General features: G+C 40.5%; 1 protein-coding gene across 2 annotated transcripts in view; it reads right to left on the reverse strand.

The window, feature by feature from the left end:
- Window positions 1-1092: 1092 nt before the first annotated feature.
- RALBP1 (ralA binding protein 1) overlaps window positions 1093-18661 on the reverse strand; it is a 43615-nt gene continuing 26046 nt past the window's right edge. For both annotated transcript variants that reach the window (XM_061595458.1, XM_061595467.1), the window contains 6 exons: window positions 15043-15204; window positions 13426-13557; window positions 12306-12413; window positions 10608-10729; window positions 7094-7214; window positions 1093-3886 (listed from right to left, as the gene is read on the reverse strand). In XM_061595458.1, the coding sequence (XP_061451442.1) occupies window positions 3608-3886; window positions 7094-7214; window positions 10608-10729; window positions 12306-12413; window positions 13426-13557; window positions 15043-15204 (924 nt within the window). In that variant the 3' untranslated portion in view covers window positions 1093-3607. The remainder of the gene's footprint in view (window positions 3887-7093; window positions 7215-10607; window positions 10730-12305; window positions 12414-13425; window positions 13558-15042; window positions 15205-18661) is intronic.

Raw genomic sequence — 18661 nt, forward strand, 5'->3', positions numbered from 1 at the left:
TTTCACCACCAGGGGAGAATAGGTTTTGAGACATTTCCCTTTGAGTCACTGTAAGACAATTCACTATCAAAAAATGTAAACAATTGAGCCTCCCTGCACCTGCATGCAGAAGCCTTGGTAGGGGAGGGCCCCCAATTTATTTATATAAAGAGTTTTTATCACCCTCTTCAGCCAAAAAGGCTTACAGTATCTAAAATTACATGATACAAAAGGCAAATAAGATTGGGAGGAAGCAATAGATAAGTTCAGGCACAAGTTCTCAGTTAAGAATTAAGGAAGCCTCTAGCATGTTTCTAAAAGGTTCAAATTCATTCCTAGCCCTATAGGAAGGGGGGACTAGATACCTCCAAAGTATGTCCATCTCTTTGCTCATGTATGGTTTTTTAGATGGGCCTAGGAGGATTAGTCATGAGTAAGTTGGGGGGATCCCTTTTTAAAACACAAGTCACCTTTCCTCAGGAGGAAGACTATATATATACACCTCTGGGGAAACTTGAAATGGGAACTGCAGGGAGGCCTGACAGTTCCAAAGAACTACTTGTCCATGTGGGCTTCTACTGGGAGGAAGGTTGGGATATAAATGAATAAATGAATGAGAAGGGTCAGAAGTTACTCTGAGGGTCCCTTTTTGCTTATCTTTCATTCTTTTCTGAAAAGTATAGAAGAGGCCTTAAGTGATAGTCTAGGAAAAAATAGCTGTAAAGCAACTTGCTGCTGAAGCAGAGAACAATCAAGAGACTGCAAGAACAGAGTACTCCATGGCAGTGGCTGCTCTTGTGCTGAGCAGTTTGCAGCTGTTTGGATCTAGATCTACAGCAGGGCTGGGGAACCTGTGGTCCTTCAGATGCTGTAGGACTCCAACTTCTATCCACCCCAGTCACCATGGCCAATGTGCAAGGATGATACGAGCAGTAATCCAGCAATATTTGGAGTATCATATGTTCCCTGGCCCTGATCTAGAAAGAGAGTGAATGTAGGCATCACATTTCTACCTCTCAATATGTGATTAACTCATAGGCATTACTGTAAACATGTGGATTTATGGCTGGGGGCCAAAGAAACGAGTAATCTGGTGGTTTTTGCAGTTAAACAAATAAAGCCATTTGCAGGTGGCTGTTGAATTTATTTACTTGATTAACATGGTCTTGACAAAATAGAAGTTAACCGATAGCAAGATATTTGCTTGATAAACATTGATTATATAAAAAGTTTGACAATTTAATAGAAATTAGTGTGAATTTAAACAAAAAAATACTGCCAGAAAATATAAAATGTATGTAACAGGCCAAGGATAATGCTTTATGCACACACAACTGTCATCTGACTAGTCCCCATAAATTCTTTTCTTCAAGATTTAAAAAAATATGCTGTTCTCTGTAACATCTCTCAAAGCATTATTTGTACAAAATCAAATCACAGCCAATGATTCACAACAGTGCAATAGGCAAAGAAAACCACATATAAAATAAATATGCAGACTAGAAACTAAATAAGTGACAAGCACCCTGTGGAATTCTGTTCAACATTATTGAGATGACCAATTCAATTAAACTGTGTTTAAAAATGGGTACCATAGAAAGACAAAAGTTACCCAAACAATTCATTGCTGAATATAGAAAATAATATGGAAAGTAATCAACTGGAACCCTGGTCTCCATTGGGATTTCTTCAGCCAACTCTTTGAGAACACCTGAATAGCACGAACGTCTGTATACAGAGATGTGCATCACCTGATAAGGATAGACATTCTGTCCATAAGCAAGCCACATGGACCACTCTCTTCAATCACCCAGAAGTTCACAAATATGTTCGCCATAGCTAGTGCTCCACTGCCTTCTGGAACGCATGACAAGCCACATTCATCCTCCTGAGCTTGGAGTTTAGGACTTGGCTCAGTAGTTGCACTGTACTTCAGAGAAGCTTAGAGTACCTCTAAAGCACTGAGCAGCTCTGAGGATGGTTGACCATTCCCTTCCTAGCCTCAAGCCCAAGAGGAGAGTGGGTTCCTATACTGTACTTCCTAGGGATTCCAAGTGTGTCAGAAGTGCATTGGCTGGAGCAACTCTGGAGAGCTCTCTGAAACTGCATGGTACAATGCCAGGGATTATTTCCCACCACGCTCCCAGCTCCAGATGGAGGCTAGAGTTCTTTTGTGTTAAGCTGTACTTGGAAGGACTCTTAGCACCTCAAAAGAACAATACAACAAAAATGAGCTCCAGTTCCTTTCCAAGCTTGGACTCTCTGTCTATAGGGGGTGGTCAGACAGGATCTTGGCAATCACAAATTTTGGGCTGGCTATTCAGTCAAAATATGTGGGTCCTTGTTAATTACCAGCACCTTATTCACAAATGTAGTAACAACCTTTTTTAAAAAAATTAACAAAACAAAATGAGTTTGCATTAAGAGGCTATTGGCTATACACTTATATGGTGCTTGTATTCTCACTACTAAGGAACAGACATGCCCTAGTTAATTAATGCTATAATTAAGTGCACTGCCAATATTTAACAGCTCTTAGTGGACAGCTTTCATTTACGGGGATATGCTCATCAATCTTTGCATCTTAATTTTACGTATACTTTCATACACCTTTAACAATGTCAGATGAGAAGGAGAACATGCGGAGTAATACTAACATTTTGCACTTGAAGGCCTTCCTCAGGACAAATCTATTTTGTAAAGCTCCTCTGTTTATAATCTGTACCAAATACACAAGCAAGATTGAATAAAAATACAGAAATTACAATGAAGGAGAGCAAAGGAATTCACAATGTAAGTAAATGTATGGTTATGGGTTGGATCTCCTGATTCTCACCCAAGAGTCACTTCACACATTTTCTTTCATCTACACTGTGGGAAAGCATGAACACCATTACGATGATAGTTGCAGACATATCTATTTTGTTGCTGCCAAATGGGGTTTCCCAGCAAAATATCTGCATGTGACACATACATAAGACATGTGCAGCCTTGTAAATAACCCCACAAAAATTATTAGCAAGCTAGTAAAAAAAAAAAATCCAGGCTAAGACGCTAGTAGCTTGCATTTTCATGCTGGCTGTAGGGAAAAGGAAACCCCATTCTCTATAGACAACCCTAAAATAAATGCCTTCTTTCAAGTGGACTGGAGGAGGGATGCAGCAATCTATTCCTCTTCCATCTGCCTGTACACTCACCTGCATGGAATTCCTGTTGCCAATGGCTACCAGGTGAGTTGTCAAATACAAGGCTGGGTATGTGGTATTTTCTTTTCTACCCCTGTGTAGTGAAATGATACATGTGAAGTAGCCCTTAGGGAAAAATGCACAAGAGAATTTCCAAGACTGCTCCAGACCCAATTGTTTTAAAATAAAACCTCCACTGAGTCATTTATTGTCACCTGATGCCAGTATTAGACATGGCAAAATAACCGCTGTGCTGCAACCTCTTGCCCCATCTCAAATTGCTTTATCCTTCCAAGTAACCTGAGCCACAGGTAGGAAGGAGACAAAATGTCTCCAGGGTGTAAAAGACAAAATATTTACAGGATATACAAGCTTCAGATTTACAGTAAGATGCACAGTCCAGGCATTGCCCAGGTGATATCCGGAATACCATAGGAATCCAATTAAATAGGAGTTTCCTTTCTGTCTTTGCTTGGTGATGGCTTCACTGGCTCCTTGATTGCCTTTGGCTGCTCTTTTGCTGCTTTTGTCTCCAGGACAGTCTCTTTTGGTGGCAGCGGCTGCTGCTGCAATGTGCCTCCCCGCTTCTCAAGCTCTTCTTCTTCCTGCACCTGCTGCTCTGTTTTTGCTCGCTGCATCTGCAAGAGCCGAAGCTGCACTCGCAATTCAATGATGGCCTCTCGCTCCTCATGAATTGCTTGGTTCAGATGGTTGTTCTTAATCTTTATCCAGCAAAAGAGGGGGAGAAAAGGGTCACTTCAGCTACAAACAGCTACTTATGTGACTAATGAATCATTAATAGGGTGTCATTCAATGTAACTTGTCCTTGGATGGGACACAAGTTCATGTGAGAATAAAAGATTAGAAATGAAGCACATGGAAAATACTGCTTAGGAGAAACTGAAAATTGATGACAACAGAAGATTCAACACTGGGTGGTATTCAGCCCTAGTCATACCCAGAGTAGACCTATTGAAGTGAGTAAACATGACTACGGTTCATTAATTTCAATGGGTCTACTCTGAGTAGGACTCAGCTGAATACAGCCCAATGCTAACTCCCGCTCCCCAAAAAGAGGGTCTTGCAACAATTAAACATTGTAGATCTCCTTTTTTAAAAAAAAGCACTGGGAAATTGTTTGGACATTTCTAAAAATTTTATACAGTTTACATTTATTCAGAACCTCTATGCCTCCATAAAATATTACAAAAGCTAAGGTAACTTGGTGGCTATGAGTGTCAGGCACAAATCCATGGTTCAGATCTCACTAGCAGCACAATCTTATATGTGTCTACTCTGAAGTAAGTCCACTAAGTTCAGTGGGGCTTGCTCCCAGGAATGTCACTATAGGATTGACTTAGTCAAGCCACTCTCTCTCAGCCTCACTCTTCCATCACCAATATTGGGGCAATAATGTTGACCTATCTTTGAGATTGTCACAGAGATTACAGAGATAATATTATGAACCACTTCGAGCATTGTAAAGAGCTGTATCAATGTTAAACCTTTTTATTTTCCAACCCCAACTTCAAGGAGTGAAATGCCTCAAATGTTATTTTTGGTCAACTCTTCAAGTGGGCCAGGTTATCTGTGAATGTTAATTACTGCACTGATACACCATAATCAGGTATGGAGATTTCTGCTCAAATGGTTGGAAAGGAGGGTGGAGGCAGATTAGCTCATATTGGTAGAGAAACTGTCTTTCATTCACGTGATTAGGTCTTGTAAATGTACTACACTAAGAGACGGTCTTGTGCCATTTTCTAAATTGGGGGTTTGCTTTTTTCTGTTGAAGGTTAGTAACTTTATTTAAAAGGTTTAGTTATATATTGGTGGAAACGGAAATGGACTGCCTTCAAGTCAAGTCCGACTTATGGCTACCCTATGAATAGGGTTTTCATGGTAAGCAGTATTCAGAGGGGGTTTACCATTGCCTCCCACTGAGGCTAGTCCTCCCCAGCTGGCTAGGGCCTGCTCAGCTTGCCAGAGCTGCACAAGAAAGCCCCTTCCTTGTCCACAACTGCCAGCTGGGGGGCAACTGGGCTCCTTGGGACTATGCAGCTTACCCACGGCTGCACAGGTGGCAGGGCATGTAACCCATGAGCCACTCACTGTTGGGGTGATCTTTAGCTGGCCCTTTACACCCAGGGGACACGAGCGGGGATTTGAACTCGCAGACTCTGGACTCCCAGCCAGGCTCTCCTCCCCACTGTGCTATATTGGTAGCTATCATATTTACAAAATTATCTCATATTACAGCTTCTAGGGAACAAAGCCCATTTAGAAAGTTCTGCTGGTTAAGTTATTTTGGATGATTTACATCAGGTATCTGATTCATATTGGTAATTTTATTGTTCAATTTATTTAATTAAATTGTTTGTATCCATATTTTCCATAAGACAACACATTTTGGAAGAGATACACAGGAGGCCTGAGGGTTATTCTCAGCTACCAACCATGAAAAATTCCTATTTCTAAATTGCTTTTGATGAAGTAATGAAATGAGATATAATCTGGAGGTCTTGTCAACAGCTCTACAATACTCTCATCTAAGGTTCAGCTTCGCAGGCAAAATGTGTATTTTTCTTTTCATTTAGCATTTTTTTGGCTACAGACTCACATGTGTTTTTATGTACCATTTTTGTAATTTATTTCACGTGTTCTGACATATGTTACTATATACTGTAACAAACATACATAAAAACTGTATTGCTATTTCCATAAATAAGATCCACTATTTCTCATATTGTTTATGGGTCCCAATGACTTTGTGGTTTGTGTATATTTGGGGGCCTTCTCCTTTGTGTTTGTGCTATACTAAGAGACAACATAAATGCTCTACTATATGTCCTTTCTCATTCAGGCAGCTGCCTGGGACCCAGATGGATATTTGCAGAGACCAGAGCTAAGCTCCAGATCTGGTGCAATCTTCTCCCCTTATATTCTCCAGGCACTTGGGAGACAAGCAGGAAAGCTGGATTAAGGACTGAAGAAATAATGCATGTTTTCATTGGAACAGGAAATGTCTGCTGGGATTCAAACCTGTATTCTATCCAATCAGCCTCTCCCTACCCCTGACTCCATGAGATCATGTAACTCACGTAACTTCCTTTCCAGCAGTTGGAAAACCAGCAGGGAAAATGTATGCAAGATTGCAAAAGCGACACGGAGTGCTTTCACTGTGGGAAGGGCAAGTGTCTTAATTTGCAATATAAATGTAGCAATAATATTATATAATCTAATCTTATCTTTTAGGCTCCAACCCAGATTTGTTATTTCTCATTTTACTATTTTATTAAGTTATACAAGATATTCCAGTTTATAATGCAGTACCAAGTTTGTTTGTTTTTCTGTTTCCGAAGCAAAATATATGGAAACTATCAAAAAGACAGTTAACCAATTATCTATCCCCCCCAAAAAACTGCCAGTGTTGTAGGGTACCTTTACAATACCACATATATTCAAGGCATTTTCAATTAAAATAAACTTATACCTGCCCAAAGCAGAAGCTGTGATTCAAAACAAGAGGCATATGCTGTGTGAGTGGGCTAGGACATTTCTTCTGCTCCTCTCCCTGTGCACCCCCCCTATATCTGCTCCGGAGTAGATTTTGAGTGTGCTTGGGGAGGGGGGCTGCAGGGGAGAGGGGTCTTGTTGTGTGAGCGGAAGACTGTTCTCTTCACACAACATCAGTGCAGGACCCAGTATCTTCTTTGACAGTTACACTTCTTGTTCTAAAATACCTCCATCCTTAAAACAGAAAGATTTTAACATCTCAAATGGCATTTGAGGAGGGAAGGAGGCCCATCGGAGGCTGTGTTGCCAGACCACGTACACAGACCCACCACACTGTAGATAATCTCATCCTTCTCCTTCTTAAGCCTCTCTGAAAGTGCAATGAATACATTTTTACAAGAATGCGGTCTCACCTCCAGTTCTTCATTCTGCCTCTGCAAATCTTCCAAGATTATCTGTAGCTCTTCCTCATCTTCACTCTCACTCTCACTCTCAGAAGAATATTCTTCCGTTTCACTTCGACCATGCTGGCGACTAATATGGATAAGCAGAGATTTCTTAGCATTCTGTTGGCCTGGACTCAGCCCTGTAGCTAAGATAGGGCAAATGGGTGCACCGACCCCTCTCAAGCTGTGCTTCGTGACCCCCTACAATTTCTGAGGGGGGGGAATTGTATCTTTAATTTATTATATGACAGACAGTGACAACCTCCAGTTAAAGAATGACAGCTCATTTTAAGAACAGGAACAATTTAAGAATAGGTACCTCTGAAAAATTATTATTATTATTATTATTATTATTTAATTAATTTGTATCCCGCCCTTCCTCCCAACAGGAGCCCAGGGCGGCAAACAAGGCACTAAAAACACTTTAAAACATCATAAAAACAAATCTTAAAATACATTAAGACAAAACAGCATTGAAAACATTTTAAAAACTTTTTAAAAAGAGTTAAGAACATTATTAAAAAACATATTAAGCAATTCTGACACAGACACAGACTGGGATAGCTCTCAACTTAAAAGGCTTGTTGAAAAAGAAAAGTCTTCAAAAGGCACCGAAAAGATAGCAGAGATGGCACCTGCCTAATATTTAAGGGGAGGGAGTTCCACAGGGTAGGTGCTGCCACACTAAAGGTCCGTTTCCTATATTGTGCAGAACGATCTTCCTGATAAGATGGTATTTGCAGGAGGCCTTCACCTGCAGAGCACAGTGATCGACTGAGTATATAAGGGAAAAGATGGTCTTCCAGGTATCCTGGTCCCAAGCTGTCTAGGGCTTTGTACACCAAAACTAGAACCTTGAACTTGGCCCGGTAGCAAATGGGCAGCCAGTGCAATTCTTTCAGTAGCGGGGTGACATGTTGGCGAAACCCTGCCCCAGTGAGCAGTCTCGCCACTGCATTTTGCACCAGCTGCAGCTTCCGGACCAACCTCAAGGGCAGCCCCACATAGAGCGCATTACAGTAATCCAGCCTGGAGGTTACCAGTGCATGGACAACAGTGGTCAGGCTATCCCAGTCCGGAAACGGAAGCAGCTGTCTTACCAGCTGAAGCTGGTAAAAGGCACTCCTAGCCATGGAGGTCACCTGGGCCTCTAGCAACAAAGATGGATCCAGGCACACCTCCAGGCTACAGACCTGCTCTTTCAGAGGGAGTATGACCCCATCCAAAGCAGGCAACTGACCAATTATCCGAACTCGGGAACCACCAACCCACAGTGCCTGTCTTGCTAGGATTCAGACTCAGTTTATTGGCCCTCATCCAGCCCACCACCGAGTCCAGGCAGTGGTCCAGGGCTTGCACGGCCTCTCCTGATTCAGATGTTACAGAGAAATAGAACTAGGTATCATCAGCATACTGCTGACACCTCGCCCCAAAGCTCCTGATGACTGCTCCCAAGGGCTTCATATAGATGTTAAACAGCATGGGGGACAAGATGGTACCCTGCAGCACCCAACAGCACAGCTGCCAGGGAGCTGAAAGACAGTCACCCAATGCTATTCTCTGAGAACGACCCTGGAGATAGGATCGGAATCATTTTAAAACAGTGCCTCCAATACCCATCTCACCAAGTTGGCCCAGAAGAATACCATGGTCAATGGTATCAAAAGTCACTGAGAGATCAGGTAAGAATAACAGGGTCGCACTCCCCCTGTCCTTCTCCCGATAAAGGTCATCCATCAGGGCAACCAAGGCCGATTCAGTCCCATAACCAGGCCTGAACCCAGACTGGGATGGGTCAAGATAATCAGTAAAAATTCAGTGAATAAGGCAGGGTGAGTGCACAACAAAAGCCTCATCTGGAAGAGCCCATAGAAGTCTGCTTACTCAAGACTTTCCCTGACTGAGGGTGGATTTTTCATACTCACAATCACCCTATAATTACTTAAGTGATGCTGGGGGACAAAAGTCTGTATAGTAACATAACCCTTGAAGACTTAAATGTTATTAGAACTCTGTATTATGGGCTAGAGTTAGACTCCACCCCTTGGATTTTCCTTTGCTCTGCTTTTCAGTTTCAGTTTCAGTTGTGCTCTACCCAGCCAGCAATAAGGAAATGCTTGTTTGCCTGCTATAAGAAATAAACGTTTGTTCATTCTGCAGTTATTATGATTAGAGCAAATCTGGGTGCTTATTGTTAAAGGGTGAAATAAAGAGGTATAACTTAATGTGCTCTGGAAAAAATGTTTATCCTAAGTTGCCCTCTACTCTTTTAAAACGCTCACTACACTCACAATCATAGTGGCTATTTTTCCTTCTTTTTCTTGAGTACATGATGGCAAAGGATGAAAATGGTCCCAGATGAATAAAAATACTGCTGTGCACATCTAAGCTGTAACTCAGACCTAACTTTTGATTTTCCCAGTGTGCAATTCAGCATGAAACCTTTTCAGGGTTTCTGGGTAGAAAAATCAACCCAGCAACCAGTAAAAAAAAATCCAACTGCTTTCCACAATTAGCTTCCAATCATTTAGTTGGTCCTTTATTTTGTCACCAGTTAAAAAGTTCCCCCTTGATTGTCCAACAGTAAGGAAAACCTGCAGGTCAGGAACAAAAACAGAAGGAGAGACCCTCAACGAGTAGTTAACAAAGGATTTATTTTCTCTCTGCCCTTCCGTAAACTTGTAGTAAGGACATGTTGTTTTTCAGGTAGAATCTAAAACTAAGATACCCAATCCAGCATGAAAGCCAAGCTCAGGAGGTCACTGTCATTACCAAAAGAGTTCAGTTCATGAAGAATCAGAACAGAAACAGACCACAGGTGTAACAGGACTGTAGCTGCAGGCAAAGTCAAACTTTTGAGTCTTGTATTCCTGGGGATCTCTCAAAACAGGGTGAGACAATTCAAGAGATTAAACTTCATTCTTGTAAATTAGCACACATAGAGGGGGAGTGAGGGGGAAGGTCACTGCCTTTCCTTTCACCTAGACTGGTTCTTATGCACCTCCCCCTCAAAAATGCCCCACCAAGAAATGTGGGTGCTCACCTAACAAGAAAGGCTGGCTACAGGGCGTCGTTGTACTGCTAAACAACATTCATAAAGAACCACATGCTGGAGACAGTCTGGAACACATTTATACGCCTTTAACTGTATATTAAGAAGCGTGACTAAACTGTAAACATACACTTTCAAATATTACAGTTAGAATAGAAAGCAGCCTTCTTTTCAAGAAGGTACTTACAGAACTAGTTAAACATAGAATAGCTTCTGTTAATAGGGAAAAAAATCAAATGACAATTAAGACTACTGGGTTTTACCAAAATCCAAGCCAAAGTGTAGCTAGTTAGGATGATGTAGAAAATATCCAAAGGCTGCAATGTAATTATTCTTCCACCATATGTCAGTGGAACTAAAATTTGAACCATTGTTTTAAAAATGTTATTTCAGAATTCAGAAACTTTGATCATAGAGAGGTTGTGTTACCTTTGAGTTTCTGCTATTTCTGCTCGGAGGCGATCTATTTCCTCCTTCTCAGAGGCAATTTGTCGGCGCAAAAACTGCTCCATTGCCAGCAGCTCTTCTTGTTCTGTCAAAATCTCATTCTCCTGCAAAAGATTAGATTTCTTTAAAGCCAATCTTGATTTATGGACAGGGGATATTGCAAAGCAATCATTACTCTTATCTACAGCTTCTTTTTAAAAAATGATTAAACACATAAAATATAGCTTGTAATGCAGTTGAGTAGAAGGGGAAGGGATGGAGAGGGGAAGGGATGGTTAGGATACTGACTGGGGTAAAAAGTATAACACACACACACACACGTGCAAAGACATCTCCCCATGTATTTTTCTAGACCAAGGCATTTCTCTCACCAATCACACATCCTTATAGGAGGAAGCTCATTACACTGACTGTTCTTTAATGTACCAAGCCAAAGTAATGCAGCTACACTGTTTATGCATTTATATTTCCCCTCCTGAGTCCTAACCACTTCAATGCTCTCAGCTCCAATGGAAAACTGAAGCACTACATTCCATAGAACCAGAATAAGCAAATGTGGAACAGACTGGGTAGAGTCTGGAGTGCACTGTATGGTTTAGCTTGACTTATTATGGTTCCAGTATTTGGGTAACCTTGCAGTAGACCTTTTATACATATATATATAAAGAGAACAACAGGGACAAAGGAAGACTACAACAGTGATAATAAATGGGGAGGTGAGTATTGCTGGGGCCCCTAAGGTACTGCATTGGGGTAGGTGACTGCAAATAATAAATGATAATAAACAATGGGCTTGGATTTCCTACATGCAGCTGAGGAACAAGTGGCATTAGTAAAGCTGCATTGTAGCGGCAGAAATAGTAGGGTCTTCTGGAAGGCAGCTGTTCATTCAAGTCATCCAATTAGCCTTGTTATCCTGAATTAACAATATTTCTGTACCAACTTCGAGAACTCACAAGCCAGTGTTTTCCCCCTCCACTCCCAAACATCAGGGATCCTAGAGGCCTGAGTGAAGAAGACTCCATTTGGAATAAGCAAGCAGTTCCACAAGAGCCTTGTCAAGCGCTTAGGCCCACCGGAACCAAAATGATGACAACACCATCTGGGACTAACCATGACATCTTTCTAACCACCCCCCATCCTACCTCAAGAAGCTTAACTAGAATGCAGCCATACATTAAAGGTTTATTAAACTTAAAGTTAGCAAATAAGGATGTCTTTCAAATATGAATGTCAGTTTCTCTCCAAGTCATTTTGGCAACACTCAAAGGCTACCTTAATGAACAGTACCTCTTCATACAGGTCATAGTTAAACTATGGAATTTGCTCCCACAAGAGGCAGTGATGGGCACCAACTTGGTTGGCTTCAAAAGAGAATTAGACAGATTCATGGAGAATGCTATCAATGGCTATTAGCCATAATGGCTGTGCTCTGCTTCCATAGTCGGAGGCAGTACGCTTCGAATACCAGTTGCTGGAGGCTGCAGGAGGGGAGAATGCTTTTGCGCTCAGATTCTGCTTGCGGGCTTCCCACAGGGATCTGGCTGGCCACTGTGAGAACAGGATGCTGGACTAGATGGGTTACTGGCTTGACCCAGCAGTCTCTTCTTATGGGAAAAAGAGAAGCAGAAGAGGAAGAAGCATTTTTAAAAAAATAGTAAATTTAACAACAGGAACTACCTGCGCAAGCAGAATGTTAATAACTTCTTCATTCTCATTCATTTCCTCTTTGGAAACATCTTCCTTTGAAAGACTGGCAATCTCTCGTGCAATCTTTGTTTCACACTCCTGCATTGAGAAAAACTTGATTAATGGCTGCTGCCATACAGAATCATGTGCTAAATGCAACAGTATTGATTTAACAGCTCACAGAGGTTTCTGTGCCCATAGCCATATGGAGAAAAGATTGGAAGTTTTTCAAATGTCCTGAAGCAGCATTAGTGGGTCAGGTTAATCACTTGTTTTCCTTTCTTGGACAGATGATGGCTAAATTTGTGCAACAGTTTTTTAATTTCCATGAACAAGCAGACAGTGGATTCTCACTAGCAGACAGAGCAGTTGATTTATGCACAGCGACAATCTGAGATGTTTTCACATACCTGAAGGCATATTTATTAAGCACACAAAAGTATCTGCCTAATAAAACACAAGGTAATTGTAACAAAAGTCTGAAAGGTAACCAGGACAAAAGGTCAAACATCAAACTGTGAAACTGAAAGCCAGAAACCCAAAGCCTCTATGAGAGAAGATCAGTCATCTAGCACAACATGTCTATGCTACTACCTTTCCAACAAACACTAAACAAGCTTCAGTAGTAAGATACCTATCACTATTTTATCATAGCTGACACAATCCAGGCACGCTAGGCCATTCATTATACAGAGCAGGGTACCTTGGTCCCCAATAATGAGATCCTGGAATTCAAACAATGACAGTGTGCAACAGTGCTCAATGCTGATTCAACTCAATTCGCTCCCTCTGACACAGTGTTCTGTACTGCAAAGGTGAAGGGGAGTCTCTTATTTACGGGTGGAGGGAAAGAAGCAACTATAAAGATCCCCATAATCCTGCACTAGACTCAGGCAAAAGTTTCACAAGCGGAAAGGAGGGAAAAGAAAGGAAGGATGGGGCCCTGCCTGTCCCATTAGAGACAGCATGGTATTTTAATTAAGACAATGTTAGCCACTGTCTGTATCACCTTAGCAAAGGCAAAGCAGGCAGGAGGCAGCTTAGAAATGATAACAGTACTCCTCTCCTCCAATCTGCACAAGTTATATAGATAAAATACAAAGAAACTCACTTGTCTTTTAGCTTCTCTTAGTTTCCTTTTTAGAGCAGTCAAAATTCTTTGCACCTCCCATAATCTCTCCTCTTTGGATAAATCTTTGATCCCCGCCTGTAGGTCTCGATGTAAACAATTCAAATGGAACTCCTAGTAAAACACAAAGACACCATATTCAGCAATTTTATTCACTTTCTAAGTTTAAAAAAAACCTTTCACTTTTCCATCTCCTAGAAATTGAATAGGTCAAATTCAACATGTGATTTTGTTAGATCTCACTGCAGAAATGAAGTATTTCACTCTGCAACAAAATAATCCACTGTGATAATTCAAAAAAGTATGCAACATTAGTCTTTCTCATGCCTTTTGATGCTACAACAGATCTGGCTCTAGGATGGAAAAAGTTTGAATCAAGGAATCTTGGGACCAGTCTTCCCTAAAAAAATGTAGGTGATGGCATTGTACAATTATTAAAAAACTGGGTAAAACAACATAAAAACACAATTCACAGCTGCAAAAAATGTAGAGTTCTTATTCAAGAAAAGATTAATAGGTGTTAAATCTATTTAAGCTGCAATGCTTTAGCCCTGGAAAGGCATTCCAGGTTCAATAGGATACATCAGATCTATTTTTCCGACATTGGTGAAAGGCAGAGATGTCAGATTTTCCCTTCCCACTACAGCAGCCACTTCCACAGCCCTGGCCCTACCAACATGAGAGCTCTGATGCTCTTAGGTCAAAAAAGGGGGCACGGTGGGGATCGACCACAAAAAGGCATGGTTCTGAAGGATCCATAGTTTTCTCAGCCCCCTAACATGCATCAAAAATCAAGGAGAGATTTCCATCAGCTCAGGAGCTGATGGAAATCTGTCGTGTTAATTTTTCTCCCATTATTTTCAATGGGAGGGGGGAAATTAATTGTAAATGGACAATATCGCACGAGAGTGCTCCTCTGACCTCATGTCTGCCCTACTTAGCACAAGCCCAACAGGTTGTTGGATGGGCAGTTAAACTGTTTTTGGTCCCCACCCACCACCAGCCTTAGTTCTGCAACCTTAATCTTCTCCCTCCCTCACCCTGACACATACACATTTTTCATTCATTTTTCAACCCATTTTTAAAAACACTTTATTTTAACTCAAACAAGGCACTTACATTTTGGCTTTATATTCTTGCAATCTTTACTATGAAGTTTTGTTTTTTTTAGCTTACGAATAACTGAACCACAATCCCTTCATTTCTAGTTCTTAGTTTGCTGTCTCCAATAATCAGGAAGACCTCAAATTCCAGGGCCTTCCTTGTCACTTGTTTTATTGCAGAAGTAACAGGGGGAGTTGGTAGTGAGATGTATCACATTTTCTGTTAAAACCAAAACCTATTCCTTAGAAAATCAGAATTTCTCCTATCAGACATTTATTTGTCCAATCAATATGAAATTTGTCCTCAGAAACTAACTTAATGTTTCCATGCATTTTGGAGCATATGAACTAAGAGTCTTAGCCTGACTTTTAAATGCCATTTTTGTCCTAGAATAAATCTATTGCTTCTTTTAATTGTAAGTTGTCACAATTGCCTCAATCAAGATCACTATTGTTGGAAAAAGAATGGATTCATCCCATTTAGAGGAAGACCAACCTGTCTTCTAATTTCTTCTTTGATGCTTTCCTGTGTTTCTGGCAATGCTGGCATCGCTGCCATATTAGACCAGCGAAGAGGCTTCGTCACTGGTTTAAGAATCACATTTCTAAAGAACTCTTGAACATGCGTGAAAAACACATATAAGACACGGTTGCTGATCTGAAAAGACACAACAGGCAAATTATCACTTCAAAGAGGAAGATCATATCACTTTGTTTGTAAATATCTACAGTATGGATGCCAAATCATTCTCACACACCTAGGGTGTACAAAAAATTCCTTCACCTTTTGAAAATAATGCTGTTTTTGAACTTCCTGAATAGGCTAAAAACTCATGAGATCCTGTCTAAAACAATTTGTTGTTCAAATGTAGTCTATTAGCTATCAATTTGTGTACTTTCCCCTTATAAATCACATAGTTTGGGGACAAATGTAATGGTTGACTTTTTGATCCCAAACAAGTAACTTCACATGTTAGCAAACAGGAAATAAGTTCCAAATCAGCTTCATTAACAACTCCAGATTGCTGCTATTGTTTGTTAATTTTGCATTTATTCTATTTTCCCATACCAACAATAAGATCTTTTTTTTAAAAAAAAAATCAGTTTAAAATACATCTCCATAACTATAAAGGCCTAGATCCTCAGGATTCTGCCAAAAGTGATTTATTCAAGTTTTGGGTTTTGCCATCTTCAGGGCTAGAAGAAATTTCCATCCAAGAAAGATTTGAGTAAATGATCTTACAGTTTTCTTTTACTTTCCCCTTTAAGTTTTGCCTTGACCCACATGTGAGAGTAACACAGAATGCTCTGCTCTGCATTCACCTTTCTGCAGTACACTTTCTCCCAGATTGTGGTGGAACATAATCTGAACATTTTGAATTCATCACTACAAGACTGGCATGGGAAGGGTTCTATGAGGAGGCCAAGGGCACACAGTTCTAGAACATAAGTAGAATCAAGAAAGGAAATTTGTGAAAATCTTTCTGACAGTCCTAGCTTTCTTCTTTCCACAGGATTTGGCTTTATATCTTTACTTTAAGACAAAGCTGCACCATTGGACTTCTCTTATTTAGGCTACATCAACTGCCAGTTGCCTGAGGACTGCAGAACCAGACTCTGCCACTGGGAGGATATACCCCCTGCCTCCCAGAAATATCATTATGGCAACGGGGAGACCAATCTGACCCTATTCATAGGCCAGAGAAGAAGCATCTGCTCCAATACTTGCTTACCTTGCTCTTTCCCATTCCTTTCTATATACATAAATATGTAAAAAGTTGTCACACTGCAGTTCACATCGCCACAGAAAGGTAGGGCTGCAAACTACAGCCTGGCTGCCACCTTCTGGCTAATCACACTGAAGAGACAGTCCAGCAGGAGAAGCAGTGGGAGAAGTAGAAAGGTGGCCAGAAGAAGTGCCCGGTTTTGGGATTAGCAGCTGTAGATGACCAGGCCAGTTGCCTTCCCCCTTCCTGCACTGCTCCTCTTAGCCAGGGCGGCAACACAGGGAGGCAACCGTGCAAGTAACTGATCACAGGGCATGTGGCGGGCTGGCGTCAGGTGAGTGAGGTGGCAGCAGCCACGTGTCAACACCTTGGGGCACTGGGGGGGTTAGTGAGGGGGGTGGAGGTACCTGGGGTTACTGTTCCTGGAGTCAGGTAGTGGGGTTGGTGCATGGAGCACACACGGCTGCAGCCCTGAGCTATATCATGTATAAGAGATGTTTAGTCTGCAGGCAGGGACTGTGTTATCTTTAATTTAAGTACAGGGCTTAGAAAAATCTTAGCAGATTTACGTTTAAATAAGAATAATACTATTCAACATTTTTAACAATATGAAGGTAGCATGTCAAATATGCACCTCTGAAGGCCTAACCCTAATACCCCAGTTTGACTTTCTTACATAACAGAAAACCACCTCCACCATCCAGTCAGTTCCCACAAGCTTTATAAGACCGACTGGGCAAGAGCAAAATGTTAACAAAGACCCAGTGCTATTTATTAGCAATCTTTGTTAGTCTGGAGCACTGGGAAACTTATTCCAGACAAAAGAGTTCATTGTATATCTTGCAATCCAAAATGTCAGAAAGCTTAGAAAGCAAAATATTTGCTAAGAATATTAATACTGACAATTCCAGAATTCCCAGCTATGCTAAAGCTTTAAGCCACTGAGATCCTCTCTACAAAGTCTCTGGGCAGCATGTTGCAAATCTGCAATATATTTTTTTTTTAAATGCTTTTTTAACCCCTCTCCTATAATAGTTTTGAAGCATAATATATTTTCCATCACTTGTTAGGTATCTTAAAAACACGGTCACATATATGCTGAAAAGAGATACTTCTGTTCATGGCCTTGAAATGTGATTTGCTCTGATAACTAGCTGTCACATTAGCTTCCAGAAAGATTCTGGAGTCAAGGAAGGCCTGCCTTTAATTGCACTTTTACTTAATCCTACATACATAACAAGATCCAACAGGGTATGACCATGTTGCAATCACTTTATGTTGGCTGTTAAGAAGGAAAATGGCAAAGGAAAAGCATCAAAGAACATTACCTAATCCACATGCCCAGAAGGCCTTACTGCCACTGAATTACATAAAAATGGCAGTGACTTTAAAAGCAAATGTTATCTAGACTCCAGTTCTCAAATTGGAGTAATTTAAATTCTAAGACACACTGGAATATGGGTCAGCCTGACACCGTTTTAAGCTTTTTATTCTTCATTTTTAAATCTTAAGTTCTTTTAGTCTCACTTTTTTATACGTGTATGCACAAATATACATGTACGTTTGTATGCGTATGCATAATTGCATTTTATGTATTTTAATAGTATTTTATGCATTTTAATCTACTGTAATGTTTTGTGTTTTTATTGTGTATTTTATTATGTATGTATATGTTTTTATTGTAGCTGCCCTGAGTGCCCTATTGTAGGGTAGAAGGGCAGGATAGAAATATTTTAAATAAATAAATAATATATTTAACCCAAAATACAGCAGTATAACTTTATGAAATTATTTGATTTTTGTCGTAAGACTTCAGCTGTTGACATATTGCACAAAATAGTTTCACCCAACATATTTCGTATAGTACTTCAGCAACTGGTCTGACAGTGTCATTATGCAATAAAAAAATTAAAAGTAGAGTACTAATACTGTGAGTGCTTATACTGGAAGGAGGTCAACAGCTCTAGCGTTAATTACTGGCAATTATCTAGTAGTTATGTATGCTTAAGCCCAAATGATTTCAGCAGAATTTCAGTGCACATAACCGTGCAGTGGTCTTTGGACAATGGCTATTGTTAGCTTGTTTAAAACATTCTTCTTACAAAAATGTTTTTAATGCTTTGGTCCTAAAACTCCTGCTTTTTCATTAATTTTTAAGTCTTCAGTATTCATAGTTGCAAAAATACATTTGAACAGCATGACAAAAGTTTGCTAAAGAATCAGAAACAAGGTAGCAGTTTTTAAAAATGACCAACTTCCCTGTTTTCAAACTCATAATTTCTTATAAGGAAATTAGCATGTGTAGAGCTTGACAGCATCATCTCTATATGAACAAGTCACAGAAGACCATGCACACAGTCTCACAAAACACATGTTTAGGAGCCTTTG

Source organism: Rhineura floridana, chromosome 1, assembly GCF_030035675.1.
Source record: "Rhineura floridana isolate rRhiFlo1 chromosome 1, rRhiFlo1.hap2, whole genome shotgun sequence".
Lineage (NCBI taxonomy): Eukaryota > Metazoa > Chordata > Lepidosauria > Squamata > Rhineuridae > Rhineura > Rhineura floridana.